The sequence below is a fragment of the Nipponia nippon genome, unplaced genomic scaffold (genome assembly GCF_047370975.1).
Source record: "Nipponia nippon isolate SJK-2023a ecotype South Korea unplaced genomic scaffold, ASM4737097v1 scaffold_7, whole genome shotgun sequence".
NCBI lineage: Eukaryota > Metazoa > Chordata > Aves > Pelecaniformes > Threskiornithidae > Nipponia > Nipponia nippon.
The window spans coordinates 29,773,285-29,799,892 of NW_028262391.1; the positions used below are offsets into that span (position 1 = coordinate 29,773,285).

General features: G+C 48.2%; 2 protein-coding genes across 20 annotated transcripts in view; one reads left to right on the forward strand and one right to left on the reverse strand.

The window, feature by feature from the left end:
* Positions 1-5,123, reverse strand: part of ATG4B (autophagy related 4B cysteine peptidase) — a 23,217-nt gene extending 18,094 nt beyond the window's left edge. For all 8 annotated transcript variants that reach the window (XM_087738427.1, XM_087738428.1, XM_087738423.1 and 5 more), the window contains exon 1: positions 4,765-5,123. In XM_087738427.1, coding sequence (XP_087594553.1) covers positions 4,765-4,981 — 217 coding nt within the window. In that variant the 5' untranslated portion in view covers positions 4,982-5,123. The remainder of the gene's footprint in view (positions 1-4,764) is intronic.
* Positions 5,082-25,756, forward strand: THAP4 (THAP domain containing 4). 12 transcript variants are annotated; one of them, XR_015700270.1, is made up of 8 exons: positions 5,363-5,658; positions 6,539-7,695; positions 17,391-17,550; positions 19,570-19,679; positions 21,032-21,135; positions 21,292-21,522; positions 23,279-23,430; positions 23,915-25,756. XR_015700270.1 is itself a non-coding variant. In XM_087738411.1 (6 exons), exons 2-6 carry the CDS (start codon positions 6,864-6,866, stop codon positions 25,544-25,546), a joined length of 1,326 nt encoding a protein of 441 aa, XP_087594537.1. In that variant the 5' UTR covers positions 5,082-5,356; positions 6,539-6,863; the 3' UTR covers positions 25,547-25,756. The 12 variants fall into 12 exon arrangements, 6 of the variants coding, with proteins under 6 accessions (XP_087594537.1, XP_087594538.1, XP_087594535.1 ...); XR_015700268.1 differs by having other exon boundaries at positions 21,292-23,430; XR_015700269.1 differs by having other exon boundaries at positions 21,292-23,430; positions 24,316-25,756.
* The last annotated feature ends 852 nt before the right edge of the window (positions 25,757-26,608 follow it).

Here is a 26,608-nt window from a genome sequence, read left to right on the forward strand (position 1 = left end):
AGAAAGTCACCACAAGGTTCTGCTTCCCCTCCTTCCAGACGTCTAGGATATTCCATGTTGTGCTTGGGCAAACAAGCTACACAAGACATTTCGGCCTCCTGTAGATACCTCACCAGCCTTCTGCCCCTGGGCTTTCTGACCTGAACCTCCAATTCCGAATGTCAAAGGAAATATGTAAGTAGCAGCAGCAAGACACCATCACCAAAATCAGCTACTGTTTAAGCAGGAACCCTGGCAATAGAGATAAAAATTGGCTCCTAAATCAAATTTTGAATTAGACTGTGGACCTAACCCTAGCCCAAAAGATTTAAAGTGTGTTCCTTGTGTGAACTAGTCTAGAGACTATTGCAGGCACATTTAGGATAGCATGGACCACACATTCCCATTCCCGTCCCATGATGTGACTTCTCAACAGCAAGCTAAGCAAATCAATTCTGCTTGCACAGAAAAGTGCCAGCAAACCAAGTCTTTTCCTCTAACAAATTTTAGCAGTGAAATTAAGAATTTGTTTACCATATACTAGTCAAACTTTACGAATCCCCAGCAGTCCATGCTTTCTGTGTCTATCTTTACCTAATAGCTTAGCTTGCTTTCACCCCTTTCTTGCTCAATGTTGGATACTTCTTTCCAGGGAAGAAAGCAACGTGACCTCTGCAGATGTTTTCAAGTGTGCATCACTTCCTACTTTCTCCCTTAATTTTCAGAAGTTTTCCTTTCAGATGAGACATTACAAGTTTATTCTGATAGCTCAAAGAGAGGCTAGTTGTTAGGATTTTTTAAAATTCAGTGTGTTACCAGATACGATCTCTTAACATAAAAACTGAAGTTCTCAGATAAGTTTTAAAGCTCAAAGGAATATTTTGTGATTTATTTTGTGAGTTCTCAAGCTTGCCATGAATCCAGCTCTCTGTCAAAAGAGTCTCAAATAGCTTAAATAAAATGACTGAAGCAAGGATGCTACACAGAAACTATCAAGCTACCCACCATCCCTCTTTCCCCTTCCTAGCAACATTTCCTTGCTTTCTCAAATGTCACACCCTCTGCGGTTCCACATTTCATAGGGCACCAGGTCCTTAGCAAGCACAGGATTTGCAACTGGCAGCTTCACAACAAGGATCTGCTGGAGTCTCTCCCCTTTGATCAAACCTAGTAGAGGAAGGGGTCAGCAGGTGGGAGGGATTCCCAGGCTGCCTGCTGGACCAGCTGCATATTCAGGGAAGGCAGCACAGGCAAACTGCAGGTGCCATGACACTGCACATTCAGGAGGAGAGTCCCAGACTTGCAGTCCTTCAGCTGAATGCCCAACATCTGGGCTCTGTGCAAAGGTCCCATAGGTCCAGCTGCGTATCCAAAAGATGCGGTCAGACGTTAGTGGTTTTCTGGAAGAAAATACTTGCCACCATCTGAAAAGGCACAACCACTAAACTCAAGAGTTAAGGTTTCACCTTTGCAGAGAGGAAAATTCAAGTGATTGCTCTGACTTAGTATCAACAATTTTATAATGGGACCAATAAAATCCCCACAAGGCTTGAAGCTACCATGTGTTTCCTTTACAAACAGCTACCTTCATATGCTCTAGCACTTTTTCAAAACTACATCCATTGTGCTGTTGCCCAGATGAACTAAATATGAGCTAGTGGGACCCAAACAATTCAGGCAGGGGTACAAAGAGTGTCACAGCTTGCACAGGAGCCTTTCTCTCTCACTTAGAGTCAGAGGCAAAGGGTCTGAAAATAAATAAAACTGGAAATTCACCAAGCAGAAATCCTATTCGAAGATGCTCCTTTCAGAGCTGCAAAAGTCGGGTGAGATCAGCAAATTTCTCAGTCAGCACTCCAAAACTTCACCTTCAAGAAGCCTTCAATCTATTTTAAACACCAACCTCTGAGCATCCAGGACAGCAGAGCAGCAACCTCTGCAGAAAATTCAACTGCACATCAAATACAACAGTTCCACTTCTTTCCGTGCACAACGGATTTATAGTTAAATAGCCAAGAGCTTCAGCCTTGCAAAGCACACCCTCAGAAAGGCAGCTTCGCTTTCCAGGAGCCTCAGGCATGCTGTGAATGATGGCAGGTTGGCTGGATCTCTGCCCCATGGGCACACCTTCCACAGGGTCTGTCCCAGAACACCTTCTCATCCCACAGCCTCCCTACAAAGCCCCAACAGAAAAGGCAAAGGTTTGTATGCACCACTACAGAAAACACCTATATTAAACAACCTAGGTAAAGGCATTCAAACTAAAACCACATTAAATACCAGCATTAAGCCTGAACGTTTGAGTTCTCTTTCACTTTTGTGCACGTGGTTAGATCTACTCAGTTATAAGATAACAGGCCACATCACAAAACCCTGCCTTGTATGAAGCACAAAGAACCAACCCTTGACATACCCAGCATGTGCCTGCAGTATCAGCAACTTTCAATATCAGTTTACTAAACATGAGTACGTGCAAGGTTATTGAAAAGCTATATAGCACCATCTTGATACAGACGAAGAAAAACTGTCTCAATACACGGAATTAGGGCAGAGGGTGAAATTTGGCCTCCCTTCTTATATTCTTAAGCTGTACAATGAAAAAGCCAAGCTAAAAACATTATCCCAACTTGTAATAAGCTCCCACATAAACAAACACAGAAGCGCAGCCAGGCACCGGGGAGCAGACCCTGACTGGTGATGTCAGTTTGCAAATGTGCTGAAGGCAAGATACATGCTTACGGCAAGTACTGAGTCCTTGACAGCCACTAACTTTACCTGCTTTACCAAACCCAAAGCTATTTGTTTTTCTGTCAGCCTTGGGAAACAAGTAACAACAAGTCAAAACTTTGATGACTCAAATAGAAACATGGCAAGCGATTTTCCCTGTGGTTCGCAGAGCAAAACAGCTCGTGTTCACTCCAGCGTCAATCATCTTGGTTACAGTTTGCCTGCACAGCTTAGATGTTCTGTCGAAAAACTTTTTATACAAAATACTGAAGCAGAGATTTGGAGCATCACACTGAAGGAAAACCACACTTTGCAATACCTCCCTTCCCAAATTGCTTCTTGGGCTTCCTCCCAGTCTCTAGTGTGGCCTCTCCCTCCGACACAGTAACACCCTTCAGGCAGCGCCTGCAATGTCTGATAGACATTCTCCCTGAGTCCTTCAGCCTCCAATTAACACTGCCACAAAAGAATCAGAAATGGGGTGGACGATCACCTCCGTCAGCTGATAAAGGTACATCACCCAAGTCAGTGGAGAGGAGGAACACTACTGGATGTAGGATGTTTCAAAAGAGAGTTGAGAAGGTAAATTTATTGTGTTGGTAAAGCTTGTTGCTGAAAAATGCCTAGAAAACAGAAAACCAAAGAACAGCCTGAACCCTTATTTCTGGCCTTTGCAGAAGGAAGATTAAGTCTTTTCTTTCCCCTAACCTCTTTCAAACAAGACAAATCCCAATTATCTTAGCAACAATGAGGAGTTAAGAGACAGTCAGGAAGTCAGTCAACTGGAGAGCGGTGCCTTCTTGGAGGCCCAGAGCAAACAGTTCAAAGTCTGCCTGTCAGGTCCCCGATCGTCTCAGGAGCAGGGCTGGACGCGAAGGGGCTTGAGCCCTCATTACTCCAAAGCCCAGAGACCAACATCCTCCTTGCATAGAGGAGATCCAGCCTTACCGTCTACCACAGCGAGGTTTTCCTTCCCTTGATAAGCCTTGTAATGCTCACACAAAGGAAAAGCAAACATATCTCCCAGCTCAGATTGTGTAATTTCACTCGCTGGAATGCATTTTGTTCCCAGGCGTGAGAGACTGGATGCAACGATGTGCAAGGACACACCAGGCAGAAAGTCGGGATGCTATCAACAGGACTACTCTAACAACAGCAGTGCCTACATCAAGAACAAAACCAAGTCAAGAGGGACGAGAGCTATGGATTCCCTCCGCATACGCACGCTCGCCCAATGCGGAGGAGGAGCCCACGCGGCACAGGAAAACGTTCGTTATTATGGAACAACACTTATCTCTGCAGAGGGTGGATGAAAGCTGTTACTACGCGAAGGCTAGAAGGAAGCGAGTCCCAACCCAAGCACCAACATGCTTCTTTTTTTTTCTCTCCCTGTAGGAAAATAAAATCTCTATCGCAAAGGGCTTTGCCGGCACGCTCAGTAAAGGTGATGAGCGGTCACGACAAGCAGCCAAGCCTCCTTACCCCTCGATGCAGCAGAAGGCGGCCGCAGCGCCCCGGGAGCGGAGCGCCGGGACGCTGCCCTGCCACCGCTTTCACCCGCCGCTTCGCTCCCCGGGCGGCCCCATCCCGGGCCACGCTGCTGAACAACGCGGAAGAGCTCAATGCTTTTTGGGAACGGTGGCAAAAGACAGGCTGGGAAGGGCAGGAGGGATTCGCTTCCCTGCGGAGAGGGCTCCCTCTCGCCTCTGGCCTGCAGCGGCGGACACCGGCGGCAGCGGAGCCATCGCTGGGCCGCCCCGAACCACCCGCAGGGGAGGCGGCCGGGCCCCTTAGGGCCCCACGGAGCTGGTGACGCCGTTTCCAAGGCCGTGCCCCGGGGCAGCGACCGGACCGGGGAGCGCTGACTTCTCCCGCCGCCAGCCGGGCAGGAGCCGCACCTCAGAGCGCCGGGGAAGGCCGGGCCGCCCGGGCCTGGGCCGCCCCGGGAAGCCACAGGCCTCAAGGGGCCGCCGGGCCGGGCCGCGGGCTCCGGAGGGGGAAAGCAGCCGCTCTACCCTCACCACGGCGCGGGAAGGGGCCGCCACCGCCGCCACCCACCTGCGTCCATGGCGGCGGCCCCGCGAAGGGCTGCGGCCGCTGCCGTCCCCACCGACACATACGCCCCAGCGCAGCCTTGCGCGGCTGCTGGCGCGAGCGCGGCGCCCGCCCAATAGCAGCGCCGCTCGCCGCCGGCCTCCGCGGCGGTTGGCTGGCGGCGGCGCTCGTCACCGTTCGGTGCGCCGCGCGGCTTCCTCCGCGCACTGGGAGCTGCCATTTTGCCGTACGGAGAGGCGACACGAAGAGGGCCGAGGCGGTGGGTCGGCAGGGGAGCTGGGGCCGAGGAGAGGCGGCGTGGTGGTGCGTAAGGGCTCCACTCGTTCCGCGCGACGTCGGCGGGAGCGGCCCATGACGCGTACGCCCAGGGAAGCGCTGATATACGGGCGCCACCATCGTGCTGTACGGAGCCGGCCGAGCCCCGCCCCTCTTTCCCCAGGAGGGTAAATCCCTATGCCCGCCCCTCTCAGGAACGCCTTTGGCGGCTCGGCTGCCACGGACTGAGCGGCTCGTCGGGAGGCGGACGCCCTGCAGCGCCGAGGAGGCAAGCGAGCAGCGCCGGGAGCGATTCCCCCCCTTTCTCACCCGCCTCACGGTATCGGCGCTGTACGGCGGCGCCTCGGCCAAAATGGCGGCGGCCGTGTGGCGGCCGCCATCTTGGTTGACGGCAGTGCCGTACAGAAACCCCTTCCCCAGCGGTGAGGGGCGGCCGGGGTGACCTGGCTCCGCCATCTTGCTGTACGGCTGGCGGCGGCCCGGGCCGGCGGGCGGGGGCCGGGGCCGGGGCGGGCCCGGCCGGCGGCGGCGGCGGCGGCCGGAGATGGTGATCTGCTGCGCCGCCGCCAACTGCTCCAACCGGCAGGGGAAGGCGCACCGGGGCGCCGTCTCCTTCCACAGGTAAGGGCGGCCGCCCAGCCCGCTTCAGCGCCGCCGCCCCCGGCCCTCCTCAGGTGCCGCGGCCGGGCCTCCCCCATCCCCCGGCTGGGCTCCGCTCCGGCCGGGCCGCCGGGCCGGGGGCGGCTGCGTGCCCCCGCGGCGCTTCCCCCGCCGCGCCGCGCCTCGCCCGTCCCTGCCCCGCACCTCCGGGCCCGGGCGGCAGCGGCCGCCCTTTGTTTCCCTCAGCGCCGGGGACCGGCGTCGGGCTCCTTAACGCCGCCCGAACCCGGCTTGGCAGCGGGGAGCCCGCCGCCGCCGCGGGGCCTGGGCCCCAGGCTCACGCCTCGGCCTGGCCCCCGCCCCTGCCCGCAGCAGGGCCCCGCCGGGGGCGCTGCGTGGGTGAGTCCCCGAGGGAAGGTCGCTCTCTCGGGCCACGCGAGCCCGTGCAGAAAAGGTGGTAGTTCAACAGCTCTGGGTCTTTTCTCAGTCCAGGCATCGTTACACCTTATTAAATACACCCGGCGTAAACATCAGCAGGGTTGCAGGAGGACAACGCGTTGGCCGAGCTGGGGTGCTTTCGGTGTTCGTCGCATCCTCCGTTTCTCCTCATTTGCGGACAGGCTGCGGCGTTTGTCGTAGGGTAGATGAGCAGCTGAATAATCGGTCAGCTGCTGATGAAAAGGGAAACAGCGCTTTTTAGTTCTGCGCTGTTTGTGAAGTGGGGCTGTTAATGGAGGGAACGAATATTGAGTGTTTCGGCCCAAAGTGAAATAATCCTCAAACGAGCATAACCTGTTAAAATACAGCTTTCATGAGAATTTCCTAAACCTAAGAGTACCAATCCTTCTGATTTCCAAAATGCAACTTACTTTTTCATGGTTTTTGTTTGTTTGTTTTTTAGATTCCCTCTGAAGGATTCAAAGCGTCTGATTCAGTGGCTAAAAGCTGTTCAGAGAGACAACTGGACTCCCACCAAGTATTCATTTCTTTGCAGCGAGCATTTCACCAAAGACAGTTTTTCTAAGCGTCTGGAAGACCAGCACCGGTTGCTGAAGCCCACTGCTGTCCCTACTATCTTCCAGCTTGCAGAGAAAAAACACGACAACCTGGATTATGTCAGAAGCAGAAGAAAAATAGCAAGCCAGGTGCCGCTGCAGGATGGAGAAGACCCGAGGGAAGGAGGCCGTGAGGTAGTTCAGAGGACCTTGTCTTCTGGCCAGGACTTCATGGTGATGCAAGGGACAAAAGAGATGGAGGAGGCGACTTTGCAAGCAGAAATCGGATCGATGTCCGAGGAGGAAGAGAACCTCCACAGCCAGCTGGACGGCCCTCGGAGAAGGATGTTAGGTGATAATTTGGTTGCAAAGCCTGGACCTCAGAAAAAACCTGAGAGATCTTCTATGGAGGACTGTCCTAAAGCCACCTGGACGGGGAGCTGGGTAGCAGACAGAAGTGGTGTGTCAGTCGACGACTTCACGCCTCCTGCCTCTGGTGCTTGCAAGTTCATTGGCTCCCTTCATTCTTACAGCTTTTCCTCTAAGCATGCCAGAGAGAGGCCATCTTTCCCAAAAGAGCAGCTAGAAAGGAAAAGGCCAAAGAGAGATGTGGAACCAAGCTGCAGCAGCCATCTTATGGGACATGATAAGGCCGTAGCGGAAGGCTCCCCTACTTCATCCCTCACTGTGACCCCTCAGAAACCTTCCCAGGGTTTGTCGGCATCCCCAGCAGACCTTACCCCTCAGCCTGCCGCTGAGGCTGTGGTGGGGCGGAAGGGTGACACAGATGCCAACCCCATGTCCATCAACGAGGTCATCATGTCGGCCTCGGGAGCTTGCAAGCTCATCGACTCCCTCCACTCGTACTGTTTCTCCTCCAGGCAGAGCAAAAGTCAGGTGTGCTGCTTGCGTGAGCAGGTAGAAAAGAAGAATGGAGAGTTGAAACTTTTGAGGCAGAGGATCAGTCGCTCTGACAGTCAAGTCAGGAAGCTGAAGGAGAAGCTAGATGAGCTGAAGAGGATCAGTTTCCCTTACTTGAACAGCCTGCTATCCCAGGACTGTGGTCAGTATTCCCAGTGGCTTTGTGTTGAGGCAGAATTCACTGTTTTCTTAGCAGTAAGAGGCTGTTTAAGTTAGATGTCTTAAAGATGTCGTGGGTAAAAGATATGAGAAAGGTACGTTTTTGGAAGGAGAAGTAGTAGCTTGTGTTAAACCAACAGATAGAGGTGAAAGAACAAGGTTTCTGCGCACACTAGCTATTTCTTACGTTCCAAAAGTTTCTGAGGCGATTCCTGGTGTGGAATGGGAAGTTAGGTCATGGTGTTGCAGACAACTCTCTTGATGAATTTTATTTTTTTTCTTCCCGGATTATTTTAACTTATTTATGACTCAATAGCACCTGTTAGGATTTGCCTTCCTTTGGAGTGTGCCAGTGAATTTTTTTGGTGTGTTAATGAACTGTCAGCAGGTATCTGGGAAAGCTGTTGTAGGCTTCTCCAGTGATGTAAGAAGTACTTCTGATCTTAGATTTCATATACTGCACTAAGTACTCGGGGATATATGAAATCTAAGTGAAGTGGTAGGTATCAGATACGACAATGTCATGTTACAGAGTGAGGTCACTTTTAATGACCGAATGTCTGTGTGCGGTTTGATCATTTCCTCCCTCAGAAGGCAAAGTCATCAGGAAACAGATAATAAAGTGGGAAGAGATGGAGAATGGCTTCTCTATCAATTAAAAAAAAAAAAAATTGAGACACCTGAAAATGTAGGGGAACTCAGTGAGGGATGATGTCATGTAAAAAGGTTGTTGTGGAGGAGTTGAAGCGGGCCATAACCCTTTCTCTTGCAAGAAAGAGTGCTTTAATACACGGCTGCTAAAACTTTTGCACAATGACTTTAGTTGCAAGACACAATTCAGGGGAAGAGTTTAGGAGCATCTAATGATGTTTGATGTTTGTGTGGCTGCTGAGAAAATGGGTTGTCTTGTGAAGGATGCATGACTTCAGGCTTTCTTGAAGAAGTCCTCATCCATGGATGGTTAGGTATCCCCTCACGGTAATTTTAGCGTCCATTATGAGTTTTCTTTCTCCTAAAGAAGAAACCTCATGGCTTCTTCTAAAGCCATGGCTTTAGAAAAAGAAACCTCATGGCTTCTTCTAAAGCCATGTAGTATTAGACATGGTCAGAAACATGATACTGGCATAGAAAGACATGTTCTCCAGACTATTATAGCATGGCCTGCTTCCTCACTCAAGTGGAAGAAAATAAATCCCGACAAAATTCTTGAAGGTCGATACCCAACGCTACTCTTCCCTTCCATGTGTTTTTAATTTTCCAAAGTATGGGAAAACTCATACTTTGATTTGGGTACAGGGGGGAAAAGAATTTTTTATTCCCCCATGGGAAATCAACATAGTCTTATTTGTACCTTCTGGTCTGTATTTTTGTATTGTTTTGGTGTCAAACTAAAGAAAATAACTAAATACAATTTTACGGTTCCATAATTATCATTCATTCATATATATATGTGTGTGTATATATATGAAAAAAGGTGTGTAGCTTTGTTGGTATACCTTCAATGAGATACTAATTGCTAAAAGAGTGTCCTGAAGGATGTTTTTCTTTATTCTAGTAAGCACTATGATTTTTCTTTTCTTTCCTGAGATGGATGTTCGTATACATATGTGTTTGAGAACATGAGAATTATATATTAAGAATATCTTCTATAAGAACATGAGAATTACCTATTCTGTTTTCTAAGGGAAAATGTCTATTTTCATAATGAATTGACCAACTCGCTATGTGTTCTGCTGTGTTTTATCAACAAAACTGGAGATCAGTATGTGAAAAAGAATCATTTTGATGATTACAGCTCGGTGTGATGGGAAGTTCTTATGGAAACCTTTGGCTGGTGATTTTTTTTTTTAAAGGGCTTGTTGGGGGCTAGCTGTTTGTTTGTTTGTTTGTTTTTAGTTTAATCTTGGTGCTCATCTGCTTTTCATTGGGTTTTTTTTGTGCTCATAGTAGTAGTTTCTGGCAGTCAAAATACCCGATTAAGTGCTGCTGACTACTGCTGGGTAGAGTCTGGTTTATGCCTAGACACTAAGTCTTACTGTAATGCAAAGCTGAATTGAAGAAGGGCTTTTTAGTATTCATAAAAATACAGTCAGGTAACATATTAGGTTAATGATAATTATAGTCTTTGTTAGTAGCTACATTTCAGTTGTCCTAAATCATCTGATGTGTAGTTGAGGTGATGTTATTAGCTGTGAACCTGAGCCTGCGTATTTTTTTCTTCTGAAGGCAGTGCCTTGGGGATGGGGAGTGTAAGTAAAGTAACCGACCGGACTGACCATGCAGGTTGTTACGTGTCTGCATCCCAACTCCACATGCTGCAGGACCTCTTTTTGCTGCTGCCTGATGTTCAGCTGCTTCCGCAAAATTGCAAGCAGAAAAATGAGCTTTAGGCCCGCACCCGTTAAGCAGATCTTCATTTTGGTACTAGTTCTCATGTGGTATTTTCCTCCAACAAGACAAGTAAATTTCTGCTGGCTGCATCCAAACTACAGCTGGCTGGAAAGAGCAGGTTTCTGCAAAACTGCTGCACACGCAGTCCCTGCCAGCCACACTTGAGGACTGGTGATTTAGTCTGGGTGAGTTTGGCTCACAGTGTGCTCGAACTGTCACAATGCGCTCAAGCGGTGTTTCCCAACCTGTCTTAACAGGGGGACTGACTAACTGGTTTTAGAAGCCCTGGGCTGTTTCCTGCGCAGCTGTCACAGTGACCTTTTCCATCTAAATTTGCTCACTTGTTTGGTAGGAAAATGCTTCCTTCTGTTTTGTGGGCCACTTCTGAGGTCCGTGGACCAAAGGCTGAGGAATACTTCCAGCAGAGGAGTGCGGTTAGGCACAGTGCACCAGGCAGAACAAGGTTAGATGCATCTTCTCATCTTCTGGAGGACAACAGGATACACTGGAAGAAATTAGGGAGAGCCAGTGAGCAAATACAGATCCACTGTCCTGGGGAAGGGGAGACTATTTTAACTGCACTGTCCTCTGATACACAAGTACTATCTGACTATCTTCTTTTGACTTCTTTTGATGCAGCCCAGGATACAGTTGGCCTTCTGGGCTGTGAAGGCCAACCGTATCCTGGGCTGCATCAAAAGAAGCATGGACAGCAGGTCGAGGGAGGTGATTCTGCCCCTCTACTCTGCTCTGGTAAGACCCCACCTGGAGTGCTGCGTCCAGCTCTGGGGTCCTCAGTACAAGAAGGACATGGACCTGTTAGAGAGGGTCCAGAGGAGAGCCACAAAAATGATCAGAGGGATGGAACACCTTTGCTATGAGGAAAGGCTGAAAGAGCTGGGGTTGTTCAGCCTGGAGAAGGCTGCAGGGAGACTTTATTGCAGCCTTTCAGTACTTAATGGGGGCTTATAAGAAAGACGGGGACAGACTTTTTAGCAGGGCCAATAGTGACAGGACAAGGGGTAATGGTTTTAAACTAAAAGAGGGTAGATTCAGACTGGATATAAGGAATCATTTTTTTTATGATGAGGGTGGTGAAACACTGGAACGGGATGCCCAGAGAGGTGGTAGATGCCCCATCCTTGGAAACATTTGAGGACAGGCTGGATGGGGCTGTGAGCAACCTGATCTAGTTGTAGATGTCCCTGCCAATTGCAGAGGGGATGGACTAGATGACCTTTAAAGGTCCCTTCCATCCCAAAGCATTCTATGATTCTATGATCTTGTTCTGCTTGAAGGTTTTGCACCTCTGCTGCATCATACTCCCCCAGTGCTAGCACAGACAGGAGATCTGAGGTGCTCCTTTCACAATATCACCTCGTCTTAACATGCTCAAGTTTGGTCCTTGTGTAAAACTACATCTCCCAGCAGGCACCAGGATAACTGTCTTACTTAATCATGAGATCACTTCCCTTATAGCCATCTTATCAACCCTGCGCAAAACACTTTCTGGTGAGCAAAGGTGGTTAGAGGGCTAGACCAAGCAATAGAAAAATAACTCTGCAAACTATGGCTGGCAATGGACCAAACACAGGTATGATTCAATGGGATTGAAGTGTCTGTAGTTACCAGAGAGGTAAAGCTGTTAGAATTCAGCCATTTGAGCATATGTGGAGCCTCTTTAACACTGCATGTCTGCTTTCATGAAGGTCATATTAAAGGCAGGAGAGTTTGCAAAATGAGTCCATGTGAAAAATGGTTACAGTTTTGCTAGGAATCTGTAGGAAGTCATATTTCCTTCCAGCTTAGATTTGTCTTTAAATATTTGTACAAAGCCAGCATAGAAATGGGGTTGTTTGTAATACTTTTTACATGTGAATGAAGCATCGTTGGTGAACTTTGGGGACAAGCAGAAGGACTCGAACATTAAATGTCTGGTTTTGTGCTGAGATGGAGTCCTGATGCCTGGTCTGTAGGGCCTGAGGTGGTGTTTCCCATCAAGGTGGCAATGGGTTTTCGTTCATGTTGCAAAAAACAAATAGCAAAATCGTGTTCCTCAGTGGCAGTGAGAAGAGAAGTGGGGTTGTGCAAGGATGCAAGATGCTGTACTTTTCATCTGTCTGAGCAGGACTTGGAACAGCAATGGGTCCCTGTCCAGTTTAGCCTGAAAACGAAGCTCTTATAATGGATTGCAGAGATGTGCTGTCAGAAAAATTGCCTCTGCCAGGGGAGGCACTGCTAACCTAGCAGCTGCATATTAACTTGGAGCTAGATTTTGGAAGAAAAATGCTTTTATTCTGAGATGGCAGGTGCTGCTTGTGATTTTTTTTTTTTTTTTTTTTTTTTTCCCTGCCTTGTTTGGGATGGGAACAGCCAGGGTAGAAGGCTGGTCAATAGAGTAAGTGGGTGTTACAAAGAACAAGGAAGCTGTAACGTAAGCTAAGAGGAAGATAAGGAGTAGGAATATGTGTGCGTAGGTTAAGAGTGGGGCTGAATCTGTGGCAGAAGGCATCACGAGAGAGGCTAGGTGAGACTTGACAGCACCTATGACCTGAGCATGTCCTGCCCCGCAGTGAGCGGGAGGTAAGCTGCCTCGTGCTCTGCATGGGAGCAACCGGTGTGCAGGCACCCGACGCTCAACAGGTTCGAGACGTGGTTGATCAGGGAGATGGTTCTTTCATCTCCCCCTTGGAGAGAGAGGCGGTTGGGAGGGGGGAAACAAGGCTTTTTGCTCTGCTGTTGGCTTTTTTTTTCTTCAGTGGAACACACTTGTTTTTTCTAGTTTTTTTTCCTAGTAGCCTATACAGCTTGTGCATTAAGCATTTAATTCTGCAGTGAGTCGGCAATGACTCACAACAAAAAAACAGCTTGCAACTAGGAAGCAAGGAAAACGCTAACCAAGTAAAACTTGAGAGAAAGTAAAACATTGAGGTAAGCTCAGGTAGGATGTTTGGGTTTCTTATAGTGGTGTAATTTTAAAAATGTTTTCTCTGTATTTTGTAGTGCAGGAGAACTCTGACAGTGACTACAGGCACTGGAACGTTTTACCACAGAGGTTAGAAACAGAGGCAATAACACATTGGTGCTTGGTCATGAAATGAATTACTAAGATAGGCCGTAAGATGAAAATTTGTGAATATAACCACATTCCCAGCTTTTAGAGCAGAGACGGAGCTCGAGCATGTCAGTGCCAGGAATGCTTTACTGGTTTACTGGGGGGAGCATCAACAAAGTGTGTAAAGGGCTGCAACACTCATGGAAGGGCAGCAGAATACAAAGCCACCTTCTGTACTTAAATATGGGAAAAGTATGCTGACCAAGGCTGCTCCTTAATTACCTGAACCTTGATAATGATGATTTAAATTCAGTAAGCGACTCAGAAGAAAGGACTGCAGGAGGCTGCCCAGCTGTTGCTGTAGACTCTGCACTTTGAAGACTGAGAAGGTGCTGTGTGAGTTGGTTGGTTTGTTGTTTGGGGTTTTGTTTTGTGGGTTTTTTTTGTTGTTGGTTTTTTTTTTTTCCTTAAGTTTCCTGCAGTGAGTATTTCCCAGCTTAGGGGAAATAGGTTAGCTGCCTTGTTAGCAACCAGCTGGCTGCTCGTGCTGCAGTTTTGCTGATAAAACTGTGTAGGAATTTGTGCCAGTGTAACTTTCTGTGCCAGGGATCCCACTTGAGAGCCACGCTGGCTGAAGCCTGTGTAGACATGGCCCGAGGGGGTTGTCCAGCCGCTTTGTCTGGTTTGTCTCATGGCAGGGAGAGCTTGCCATCTCCCACTGCAAAGTGTGGACTGCCGGTTACAGTCTGACTTTGTTACAGTGCAGGGAGGGATTTGAATTCTAAACCCTCTATGAACGCGAAAGATGTGGAAACAGTCCATCTGTGAGTTCAGAGGGATGAAGTGGGGTCAGATGGTGAAACAGAGCTGACTCGTGTGCCCAGGAGCTGGGCGCTGCAGTTTTGGCCTGAATGGCTTCCCGAAGAAAAGAGCTCTAGGTGATCAGGTTGCTTATGTGCCTGTGGTTTTTGTCTCCCAAGCTGTTGGAACTTGTGAGCGTCGTGGCTGATTTCAGTCAGATTTCGTAGAGGAGCGGAGATCTCAAAGATGCTGGGTCCCTAATGACTTCAAGAAAGTGTATCACCTGGTAGGGGAAAGTGGCTCCAGGAATGTCCTTGTTAAGAAAGAGGCTGTAGCGTGACCTTCCCTGTTGTTAGATAAAAGAGAAACTCTGCATGCGGATGCAAGAGAACCAGCATTAAGAGGACCCCATCTGAGTCTGAAGCTTTAAACGTGCAGAAGGGTGGCCAGTGTCTCTTGCACTGCGAATTCTCAGATGTGGTTCGTGTTCTGGATCTTGCTACACACTTACTTGTTAAGCCATAGTAGGAAGTTGTTTGTAAAAGTGATGCGCCAAGAGTTTAGATCTTTAGAAAGCTCCTTTGTCAGTGAAATTCCTCTTGACAGTGACTGCACCTATAAACCTGTTGTTTGAAACAAAGCAGCACAGCAGACAAAGGTATTTTCCTCTTTAAACTCCACTTTTTGTTGCTACAGTAGTCTTGCATTTACTCACCCCATCCATGACATAAGAAGCAAATTTCTTTTCAAATCATCACTTTTTTTTTTCTGATGGACTCAATCAGCTTCTCTCCTGTCTGCCTCCCCACTCTCTCAGCTCAGCCCTCTGGCACAGAAGGCTGCCAGGGAGAAAAAAGGACTCGGTCCACTAGTCAGAGACAGATATAGAAGGTAAGAAGAGCACTGCATCGGATGTGATCAGGATATGTTTACTCTTCTGCACTTCGCTGAGTCTCTGGTCCTTATCCCCACCAGCACTTCCGTTGCTCTTGGCTTTTCCAAGCAACATAAGAACTAAAAAACTCATGTTGGCTTCACTGCCATCCAGGTAGTTTGGAAAACTAATAATGGGTGCTTGGCCATGCTGTTTGCCCAGATGCTGTAGACTTCAGGATATACAGTTACATCTTCACTTTTCAGCTGGCTGGAAGTGCAGCTCTTTGGAAGTGAGAGTAGCTTGCCCATCAAGCACCTCCAGCCAGGCTGGATGCTGCACAGCCAGGCAATGGGGTCAAACCGTGGGTGCTGGAAACAATTGGTTGGCTTCTCTTGGCTTATAACCAAGTCTAAAGAGTGGAAATGGCTAAAGCCATTTCTTTCGTCTGTCATTTTGATGCTTTTTCCTGAAATGCTGCAAGGTTGGCAAGCAGAAGAAAATGAAGTGCCCTACTACAAGCACCGTGGTGACAAAGTATCCCACTCCTAGGCGTTGTTGCCACCTCCTGACCCAGGAGAGGGCAGCAGCAGCCCAGGCTGCAGTCTCTTCTAGCCTTTCCAAAGCTTTGCTCTTCCCTTCCAAGGTGGGAGTTTGAGCCTGCAAAAAGCTTGAAAAGAAATGCAGTAGCAAGTGAAAGGCAAATATCAGTTGGATGGGGTAGTGATACTCTCCTTACTTGCAAAACTGCATGCTCTCAACATGAAAGTAGAAAGGGAAACTGCTTCCTAAGAAGCAGTGTAGAAGTATGGGGTTTCTTGTAGCAATAATTTTGGACTTTTGTTATCAGTCGTCACTGTGTTAAGGTCTTTGCTGCACCAGAAAATAATGTTCTGTTGCTTTGGTTGCTCACAGTACAGGTGGAAGGTAAATACAATGAAATACTGTCCAGTACACTAACACTGCTGTATGGATTATAGGAACCCCTTCTTAACACCTTGGTAAGCTGGTGGTGAATCCACAGGCTGGCAGGATGGTCTTTGCAGAGGCTGGCTCTGATGCTGTAGACTTTTATCACCTATTTCATAGTGAGCTCTCATGTTTTCTCATGTTGCTTCACTTGCAAAATAGTTCAGGATAAAGAAGAGTAATTAGCAGCATCTTACTGACATGCTGGCTGGCTTCCTAAACCTGCTGTCTGTGGGAGAATAAATAACAAAAGCGGTAATTCTCTTTTACCTGGGAAAGTTTCTGTTCCTCCTCCTTTGGCATTCCAGGTGCGTACTCTCCGTTCTTCCCCCTCACTCAGTCTTTTTAGCCTGACGTTTGGGACTGAGCACAGTGAAACTCGGACTGATCAAGCAAACTTTTACCCACAGCATCACCTTTTTAGGTCATAATTTCTCCCTGCAGCTTAGCCCATGCCTTTTAGACCAGCCAGGCAGGCGGCTTGTTCTTGTATTAGGCAATATCACTTGTTGTGGAAAACAACCCCCTTCAACTCCCACCATGCCAGTATGAGTCATTTATCATGTGAGTGGGAGGAGGACATGCTTTAAGTATACTTCAGTCATACTTGTCTGCATAACGTAGCGAACCTAGAGTAGTGGGCACTGAATTTCTATTGGTATTGGTCTTTCCTGAGATTATGGGGGTGCTGTATTGCTTCCCCTGCTTACACCTTAGGAATGGATCTGCTTTGCTGTTCATGTGGCTTTAAATTGTCTGTCTCCATTTCTCTGATTTATTTTTTTTTCAGGTCACACCCTCTGAAATCACAGCAAAATGCAAAACTGTTGCTTATCAAAGCTCTTCTAAAATGATTCGTTAAAGAAGTTTTAATTTTGTGAAACAGACCTTGGTTGCTTCTTAATAAATGCAATGACAAAGGGAAGTAGCTTTCTGTTCCATTTATGCTTTAACTTGCAGGCACCCTAGTCTTTTTAAAACGTTTCACTTAGCCGTAGTCTAGAGCCTAAGCAGAACAACTTCTGAACGATACCTGTCTCTTTGTACAAGTGCAGGTCGTTAACCTCTTCAGAAAAATTACAGCCAAACTTTGATCTTGAATATATACACAGCCTGATTTTTCTTTTTCCTCTGAAGTGAGGACTCGTTCCTTGGGCTCTGAAACAGACAGGGACGGTACGTACTCAGTGCTTGAGAAAAATCAGGTCAGAGCATTAGAGATTTAATTATCATTTAGTGATAATTCTTTACACTGAGATTTCAGTCTTCTCCTTCCTTGTGCCTAGAAGGGAGGGGGCTTTCTCTTCAGATCGAGCTACAGAGAGGAGTCAGAAATGGACCACCTGGAAGAGTGCTCTATGTAAGGCCAAGAGCAGGTTCGAAAACAGACCTACTTTCCATGACCATTTGTTGTTCCCCATCTCCCCTTGCACCTTGGAGCTGATGCTGCTCTAGAGAAAAGCATTGCTGCTGTGTTGGACCGTTTCTGAGGTGTTTTGTGTTCACCTCCACCCAGCTGTAAGCAGCTCACAGCAAGCTGCAGAGCACAGATCCCTGAATTTTTTCTTCGTTCTTTCTTCCTCCACAGAGACTCCCCAGCTGAATCCTGTGATGGAGCCCCTGTCCTGGATGCTGGGCACCTGGCTCTCAGACCCACCAGGAGACGGCACCTTCCCTACAATGAAGCCCTTCCAGTACCTGGAAGAAGTGCACATCTCTCACGTCGGGCAGCCCATGCTCAACTTCTCGTAAGTCTAGCAGTTTATTGGTGTTAGCAGCAGCTTTTGGATTGGAGCAGGCATGGCTCCAGTGAGATTTGTCAGTTGTCTTTCTTTTCCAGTGGCAAAGTAAACAAGTTTTCACCTACTAAATAAGATGATGTAATGATATGTGTCTGCATGGTCTGACTTTTGTTTTCCTTTGAAATTTGTGATTAATTGGCATGCTGTTGCAACACACGCAGGGCTGCACACCTGCAATCACTGAAGATTCGCTAGCCCCAGAGTACAGTGCACTCTACAGAGCTTTTCAAAAGTAAATTCACACCTGTGAACTCATGCAGAAGCACACGTGTACAGGATCAGGACTGTGGCCATGGTGCAGTGTACAGTTCTTGTGACCTGCCAGTCTTGAGGGTTACACAGTGAGAAGTAACTCAGGGTGCTGTGAATGTGACTGTAACTCAGAAGAGGGAGAGTAGCTTAGGGTAAATGGCCCCAGCATGGACACCACTATTGTTTGTGCAAATTCCAATACCTGCCTTTCAAAGACCACCGATCCTTCCACTTTAGCATGATGTGCACTGGGTGCATATGTTAGCCAAAAGATGTATTGTCCTCATTGTCAGAAAAAAAATCCATCATTCTTCTTGCTGGCAGTAGCTGTCTAATTAGAAATGAATCTTCAGGTAACAGCGTTACAACTGCTATCATTCTGTTTTGTGAAACTCCTGCTTACAGATGTAATAAAAGAAGGAGCTATAGCATGGCTGTAGGCGTGTGTGTATGTGTGCCTAGGAGATACACAGCTTGGAGCTGTTGAGCTCTGGGAATTGTCAGGAAAATAGGCAGCATGCTTGGAAGACAGAGACCTAGAAGCAACTGCAAGGCACCCAGACTCCTCCGTAACTCCATGCCTTAGCTGTGCTCCCCCTTCCTTGTCTCCAGTTCTTTGAAGCCCATGGTTTTCTTGTACCATGTGTAGGGGTGCCATGTGCTGCACCTTGTGCTGCTGGTCTTCTAGGAAATGTTGACTCTGCGTGATTCGTTATATTTTACTTTGCACAGGAAACGCTTTGGACTTTTCAGCTCTCAGTGCTTCTTTAATAAGTAACTGTTCCAGCTTGCCACATGCCAGCGCCTGGACAAGCCTCTTGGTCAAGCTCTTCTTGCACGCTTGCCCTGTTACCATTGGGGTGGCAGCTGATGATACAGCACACCCCCAGTCCCAGGACAGGTCATGGTGGCCAAGGTGACTGGTGTTGGCTGTTTTCAGCAGGCACATCCCAGTTGCACAGCAGAGGCATGTCTGGAAACTGCTGTTGCATGAGGGAGTTCTGGGTGCAGATTTAGCAGCAATTGCTCCAAGGTTACCTCTGTCTCCTTTCCTGTAGAAGGATGCAGAGTGAGAAATTCTATGAAAAACAGTATGAAAAGTAAGAGATTAGTGTAGAATAAAAAAAACACCAATAGGATAGTCCACTGCATTATATAGATACCTAGCTTGCTATTGTCTTTTAAGCTGCTGTTTAATTCAGTTACCTAGGTAGACTCAGGAATGCTGTAGCACTAATATAATATATGAACATGCGTGATATATATAATCACCCGCATTATGGGTGACCAAACATATAACTCTAAGGACTCTTGAAGAATAAATAAGAATCTGAGCTGAACTTTTTTTCTTTTTGCAGGGGGTGGTGGGAGAAATAAGTCTGCTCTGTTACTGCCTGCAGCAAGTAATATACAAAAAAAATCCAACTTGCCAGGTTTAAAAGCTAAATAAAGATGATATAATTCCATATATTTATTTGAGAAAAGGAAGTATTTGAGACAGTATGGCTTCAGCATCTGTGAAATGTCTGGTTTCCTGAGGGAGTTTCTGAGCTAGCTCTTAGAAAGACCCAGGAGCTGTGGAAAATCTGAAGCTTGAACTTAAATAACCTACTCCAGCTCTAAGAAATAGCTGTGCCTGTAAAGTAACTGTATTTTTAACACTGTATTTTCAGTGCAGCAAACAGCAGCTTTTGTATTCTGATTTCCCCTCAGGTTCAACGCCTTCCATCCAGACACCAGGAAACCCATGCACCGAGAATGTGGATTCATCCGCCTGAAACCTGACACTAACAAGGTGGCTTTCATCAGTGCTCAGAACACAGGTACGCACCTGACATCCACGCCGGGGAAAAGAAGAGGTCCTTACCCTGCTGTGCCATTTCATCACTTTTCCAGAAAATTATTGCACCTCTCACAGTTTCATTTAATTTATTTTCACTGTGGGTTCAGTGCCAAAGAGCAGCATCACTGCCCTTTGGCACTGAACCCACAGTGAAAATAAATTAAAAAATGAGCTTGTGTCAAAACCATTGAGTTTCTAGGTTGGCTCTGTGGCTTTGATCAGACACTGTGGCTTTCTAGCTTTCTGTGACAGGAAAGGACTGCAAGTTGAAATACCACTTATGCAGGAGACTTGAGGGGTATCCTTTCCTCAAATAATAGGTTGATATTTACAGACGTAGCTTTGTAAACCAAAAGAACCCCTGCTGCTGCAACAAGAATTGCAATCTGAGCCTTAATGATGGCAGGTGATAAGTGGCCAGTGACATTCTTGATGCCTTTGTAGCATCCTAGTCTTTTTTTGTGGAGAGGCAGGGGGAACGTGTACAGATAAGATGCTTCGTTCCCGCTGCTTCCTTGAGTTGGCCACAGTTGACCCTGTGGTAGAAAGAGAGGTGTATGCCTTGGTTCATGAACTCCTGGGTCTAGAGTCCTTCTATTGCTAGTGTCATATTTGGCCATCTGCTTTTTCTAAGCAGGTTCAGATTTAACATCCCACTTAAAACTGTTGTTGCCAATGTCAACACTTGCCATATTTGATTCTGCGGTGCAGGGTAGAGCTTGTGGCCCTGGCAAGGTGGGGCTGTGGTGGTTTTAAACCCCCTTTGCAGCCTCTCCATCCAGTAGTGTTTGGTGTGACCTGTATAGCAGGTTCCCTATTGAGGCCCTGCTCAGGCTGTGGCACTAGCAAGAGCCTCTGCAGCAGGGGAGCTTCTCTCCTACTGTTTCCTTAACAGTCTTGGAGAGTAATCTCAGTGCTGTCATCTTTCTTAGCTCCTAAACTAGGAGAAACTCCCACTGTCTGGATGTAGTGCCTTGGTATTTGTTACACGCCTTACAGGGACTGAATGAGAGACAGAACCACATCTAAATTATTATAAGTGAAAGAGTGTTAAAACCCAGTTGATTTGCATCTAAAACTCCAGAGCAGGTGCTGAAGGGAAAACTGCCAGTTGCAGTGAGATACTCATCCCACACGGTATGGGTAAGTCTGGCTAGATTTTTCTAAGCAGCATTACATGTCTGAGGTTGCATGGATTTGCAGTTGTCGATATGGGCTAGGTCAAATAAAACAGTTCCTCAGGGAGAGTGGTGGTCTGTTACGTAGCCTAATTGTGACATCGTTAAGTAACCTTTGTAGCCTAATAATACACATGACCTTGCTTCTCACTAGGTCTGGTGGAGGTGGAGGAAGGGGAGGTGAATGGACAAGAGCTGTCTATAGCTTCTCATTCCATAGCCAGGATCTCCTTTGCCAAGAAGCCCCATGTAGAGCAGGTGAGTGCACATGCAGTGAGCCATTCACATAGTATTGCAAGCCCCATAAAGTGTCTAGTTGAGAGGACAGGTTGATTAGCATGCTTTAATTACAGATTGCCATCAGGAGTTCTTGGAAATATTGTATGACATCCTGGCTTATCCTTTCTGTAACAGCCTTCAGAAGATATTTCGTACATTACAAAACCCAGAGGGGTCGTTAAGATATAAGAACTGATGTGCTGAATCAGACCAGCCAACCCAGAATCCTGTCTCCAGCGGTGGCCAGTAGCAGGTCCTTAGGGAAGAGAATAAGAAAGTCTTGTCTAAATACCCTTGTACAGCAGTGGTGTTACTTCTTAATGCTGGTCTTCTGGATTAATTACAGTATGAGGGTGCACGCATAAGGTATGTCCAGTATTGGGCCTCATCAGGATATTTTAGGAATGCCTGCCTTTCAGTGGAGCTCCACCTTGTCTTTGCAGACCTTCCTTGCTTGCTTTTCAGGGCATTCACAAGTTGCTATGGCTCTCTTCCCATCTGTGGCTGCTTGTCAGGGCCGGGCACTTGCTGTCAGCTCCAGTCTTGGTTGACTGCTTCTTGGTTTTTGACTTTTTTTTTTGTGTAACAGTGGTTTGTTGTTGACGCAGCTGGATGGGGTACAGCCAGCTGTGAGTAAGATGGCACTGCTGGAGTTAGTGTGGCATACTGAGGTCACCACTGGAAGTCTAGCTGTCACATATGAAGTTGTCTTGGCTGACTAGCAGCTGAGAAAGACAGGAAGATTGAACAAGCTCTCACAAAGAGTAGGTACTGGCGTGTTCTTGCATCTCTTTTGTTTTCTCTGATAACATGTGAACCAAGTCACTGCCTGCAGTTTTTGAAGGGTGACAAGTGAGGTGTGGCTCTTAGGAGAGAAGATGCTACTTTGATTGCAGCAAATACAGTATTGTCTTATTCTGGACTTCAAGGCTTAATTTTGCAACCTAGTTTGTATGCACTCCAAAACCAACCCATAGATAACTGGGAGCACAAGTTTGTGCAGATGCAGCCGATGTCATAAGTGCTCCCTAAATTCATTGACGTGCCAAAAATTGTATGTGCCTACGCAAACAATATCTTAACTCCCCTGCCTTCAGATGCGTGTTTTAAGTTGTTGGGTTTCTGCTTTCCCAGGAGCAGCTGTATTGCCTTCTTTCTATAGCAGGAGAAATAAAGCCATTAAATACTATGGATATCACCAAGGCAGCAGAGCTCTTAATTACAAACATTTAAATTAAATGGACCGCCCTCTCAGAGTCACTGCCTGAAATGCAAGCAGCTAGACGGGCAGGAGGAGAGGGGGAAAGGAACAGCCAGCCAGCAAATGTCTTACTGGTTGAGGGCTGCGAAGCTGGTTTTGGCTGAACGCTGGAAGAGGGAACCTCCCGAGCTGAAGGTCCATGCTCACCTGGCACCTGAGGGCAGTTCAGGCGTAGGTACTGCTCACAGTGAGTATCTAGGAGGCCCTTGCTGGTGAAGGAGGATGTGGAATGAGAGGGCATGGCAGGTAACCAGCTCCCAACGCATTTTCTTCTTCACCAAGAACAGCCTATGGAAATGAAGAGACGACAAGTGTCGTGAGAAAGGCACGTGTGCTGCTGCTCCAGTTGCTTATTTTGAGAAAACTTCACCGTAATGTTGTGTTCCTGCTGAAAAGTGATTCATGATGGCTGTGACTTGGCTGAGCCATAATTTGGGCAGGAAGACCTGTTCCTTGGGCCAGGGCTGTGTTGCAGGTGCTCGCTGGCATGGCCGTGCTGAGGCACAGGGAGCTCTCTGCATGGACTGCTCCTCTCTGTCCCCAGGGGTCTGTCCCTGCTAGAGGCGATGCTGATGGGACATAAGGCACAATTGCAGCATATTAGACTCTTCCTACCTCTCTGAGGAGCGAGTGGCTCTCAGCTCTCACCCTGTGCATATAGATAAGAGATGCTCTGCAGGGAGTGGAGGAGCGCTCTTAGACTGGGTTTGTTTGCAAACACCCTGCTCATGTTACTCTGTGAGTGTCTGGAGAACAGGCATGTTTTCAAATATTTTCAGACTTCAGGACTGTCCTCACAGTATGTGGGTACTGAGGGAACTGGCTAATGCGCCTGCAAGGCTGCTGTGTTATCTTTGAAAGGTGGCGGAGAGCAGCAGAGTTTCCTGATGACTGGAGACCCATGGCACGTGGGTTACCCATCTTCAGAAAGCACATGAAGGTCAACCTGGAGAGCTACAAGCTAGTCGGCCTCACTTCAGCCCCTGGAGATTTCTGCACGTATCAAAGAGAAGGTGATTGGGCACAGTCAGTACGGTTTTACCATGGGTAAATGGTGCCTGGCTGACCTGGTTGTCTTCTGTGATAAAATAACTGGATTTGTGGATGAGGGGAGACCAGTGGATGTTGCTTACCTTGACTTCAGCAATTTCCAACAGCCCTTTCCCAGTGCTTCAAGTTTCCTCTCCTGTGTGGGAAGTGGCAGTCTCTCCATGCGTCCTGGGTGTACATGGAGCTTGCCCCCCTCCCCCCACCCAGTACCATCAGTCAGCCTTTGACTGAAACTTGCTTTTAAGAGAAAATCCTCCTCTTCTTTTTTGTCCAGTTCATTTCATTTCCTCCTTTGGGCATTCAGACTTCATTGTCTGACCTGCAGTGATCCGTTCAGAAAAAAATGGGCAGTTCAGAAACCCTGAGCTAAGGTCACATGTTGTGAAATAACTTCTTGTTAAAGACGAGTGTCTTTTGTATTCCTTTTAATTGCCTTTTCCTGCTTAGGTTATTTGACGAACAGTGTCATGCATTGCAAAGGAAGTCCCATCTGATCAGCAAATATTAATCAAAACATCATTTGCGTATAACCCTGTTCCTGCTGTTGCCCTCATGAATGTTAGAATAGCAGCGTGTCCTCTGCAGCCTTGCGTAGCTTTGCTCTTAGCTGGCAATAACCTCCTGGAAGGAGGATGTGTTGGATATTGGCATTAAGGGCACACTGCAGGCGTAGGAACCCATGTGTTAATGGAGAGGACGCTGTCTTGGAGCAGACAGACTGGCGATAGCTCATGGATATGCCCTTGAGTGACCTTCACTGGAAACGAATGCACTTGCAAGAGCTTCTGCATTTTAGGAATTTCGAAACGGGGCTGGTTTAAGTGACTGCAAATTAATCATGCTTGCAGGTTATCCTGCCGTCCCCGGGACTTTGTTTCTGTTCACCTCTGGGATTGTATTCAACACAGGAAGCAGCAAGTAGCCACCAGTCAGTATAAACAGCTCTTCTGGATGATGTGGAGTGAATCTGTGCTGAAATCATGCGAAGGGCCAAAGTGCTGGGTGCGCGGGGTCTGTGCCAAGCTGCCTCCTTACAGCAGTGCTCGCTCAGGGAGCTGCCATGCCCTGGCGTCATCCACACGGTTACATGGTTGTCCTCCTGCAGCTCCTAGGCAGCTGGAGTGATGCCCTCCAGAGCATTCTTCTTCAACAGGAGCTAAGGTTCAAAAAGGATGGTCCCACTTTTCTTTATTTCAGCGAAACCTAGGAGCAGGCCTACAACCCGTGCTGAACACGACGCTTAGCTGCTCTCTCCTCCACTTGGCAAGCTGCTGAAGCCCGGGTTCAAGCATCTGCTTGCATGGCTCCTAAGTGGTCCAGCTCCACAGGGCAACCCCAAATTGCCTCTCTTGACATTTTGTGCAGCACAGACAGACTCACAGCCTGCCAGGGTGGAGGCATGCGGACGATGTCTCCTGTGCAGCCCTCTCGATGGGCGGCAGCGCTCTTCCCTCCTGCCCTGGGGCTGAACCCCTGCGGGGCTGCAGGTGCAGGCCGAGGCTCGCAGGCTCCCATCTCCCCCTGTAGCATGAGCAATGCCTTACTCTGGCACCGTGTGGGGACCTGCAGAGAGCGTGAGCGGTTTTGAAGGCTGCCTTGGGGACGTCGTCCAGCGCATAGCATCTCCCTGAGCCGCCAGCCGGGAGCCTCTCTTCTGGTGGAGGGATGCTGGCCTGTCTGTGCTGAGGTGATGTCGGTAGTAGTGCCAGGACACTGCGCTGCTGTGTGGATAATGGTCTTGGGGCTTGGAGCTCCTACTTTGGAAAGGGCTGCCTTCTTTAGGAGAGAAAACGTCTCCTCGTTTACTCACGTGGCCGTAGTGAGCATATCGTTCCATCTGTGGTGCATTGACAGCAAACACAAGGATGGCAAAGGGAAGGTAGAAAGCGCAGGTAAGGAATTTAGCCTGTGCGTGCTGTTTGCTTGATTTCATTATTTCTTTTCTTACCCCCTTTTTAGATTACCAGAAAATTCAGGCTCAATTCTGATGGGAAACTTGAACAAACTGTCTCGATGGCAACCACTACGCAGCCCATGACTCAACACCTCCACATTACCTACAAAAAGGTGACGCCTTGACGCCGGGAGGGCTGGGTCTCCCTGCCGAGGGTGAGGGCCTGGGGCATTGTGCACCAAGAGCAGCGGCAGCTCGGGAGCACAGCATGGCAGACCCCGGAGCTGGCTGCCTGCGCTCGCCCCCGGGGCCGCTGAGCTGCCCGTCCTGTTGAGAATGCTACTCAGATGTTTCTGTAATGGTATATTAAAAAAAATAAAAAGCTTTTATTTTTATGGCTGTGTCTTTGGGTGTGATTGCAGAGTGGTTTGCATGTCCCTTTGCTCTGGCAGTGGTTACAGAGGGGCTTTTTGATGCCTGTTCATTAGTAGGCGTTGGGTTGCAGATCCAACCTCCTGGACCCTTCTCTGCAACCTGAGTAATGCCATGGAAGCAGCAGGATGAGGAATGGATTTGCACTGCAGGGACAGACCCTGAGAACTCCAGCTCCTGCCTAATGAAACCTGGCTTAAATAGGTCAGAGGGAGCACCTAGCTCTTGCTGTGGGATGGAGAGAGCTGTCACAGGGCCCAATCCTGATGGTGCCGTCCAGCTGACTTCAAAGGACTTGGAGGTCAGGACCAGACCTTACCTAGCTTCAGTGCATAATGTCACAAGAGTTTGGATGACAACTGTGAGCCAACAGGCAGCAAGAGAAACTGTAACCAGTGGTGATCGATCTCAGCAGTTCTTTTTTCTATCTCAGGAGTCGTGATGCAGCCTTTAACCTTCATGAAACCTGTCTCTGAGTCCCTCAGCAGTGAGGGAGGCAAAGGTCCGGCACTGCCTCTGGTCTACAGCAGAGGTGGGAGAGACAGTCCTGGCTGCATTTCTCCACCGCTTGTCTCCAAAGGCTTTCTCCTGTGGGTGTGCGGCTCTAGGGAAGGCCTTGGCGGTGACATTGCTTTCTCACAAGCTTTCTGATGCCAACCATTGCGCAGAAACTGCATGAGGGCAGGACGGGTCTGGTTTGCACCTGTAGCTTCCTTGGGGACCCAAGAGCCACCTCGGCCAAAGGGATTTAAAACCTTTGCGGTTTTGGGAATGTCTGCTCTGGTGGCTCCCCGAGCTTCTCTGAGCTTCGTTTG

Excerpts from the sequence above, each read along its gene's own strand:
- THAP4 (XM_087738408.1), top strand. The coding sequence starts at position 5,582 with ATGGTGATCTGCTGCGCCGCCGCCAACTGCTCCAACCGGCAGGGGAAG. Across the intron at positions 7,696-17,390 it reads CCTGCTATCCCAGGACTGTG|AGACTCCCCAGCTGAATCCT; the intron begins GTCAGTATTCCC and ends CTTCCTCCACAG. Across the intron at positions 21,136-25,426 it reads AGAAGCCCCATGTAGAGCAG|ATTACCAGAAAATTCAGGCT; the intron begins GTGAGTGCACAT and ends CCCCCTTTTTAG.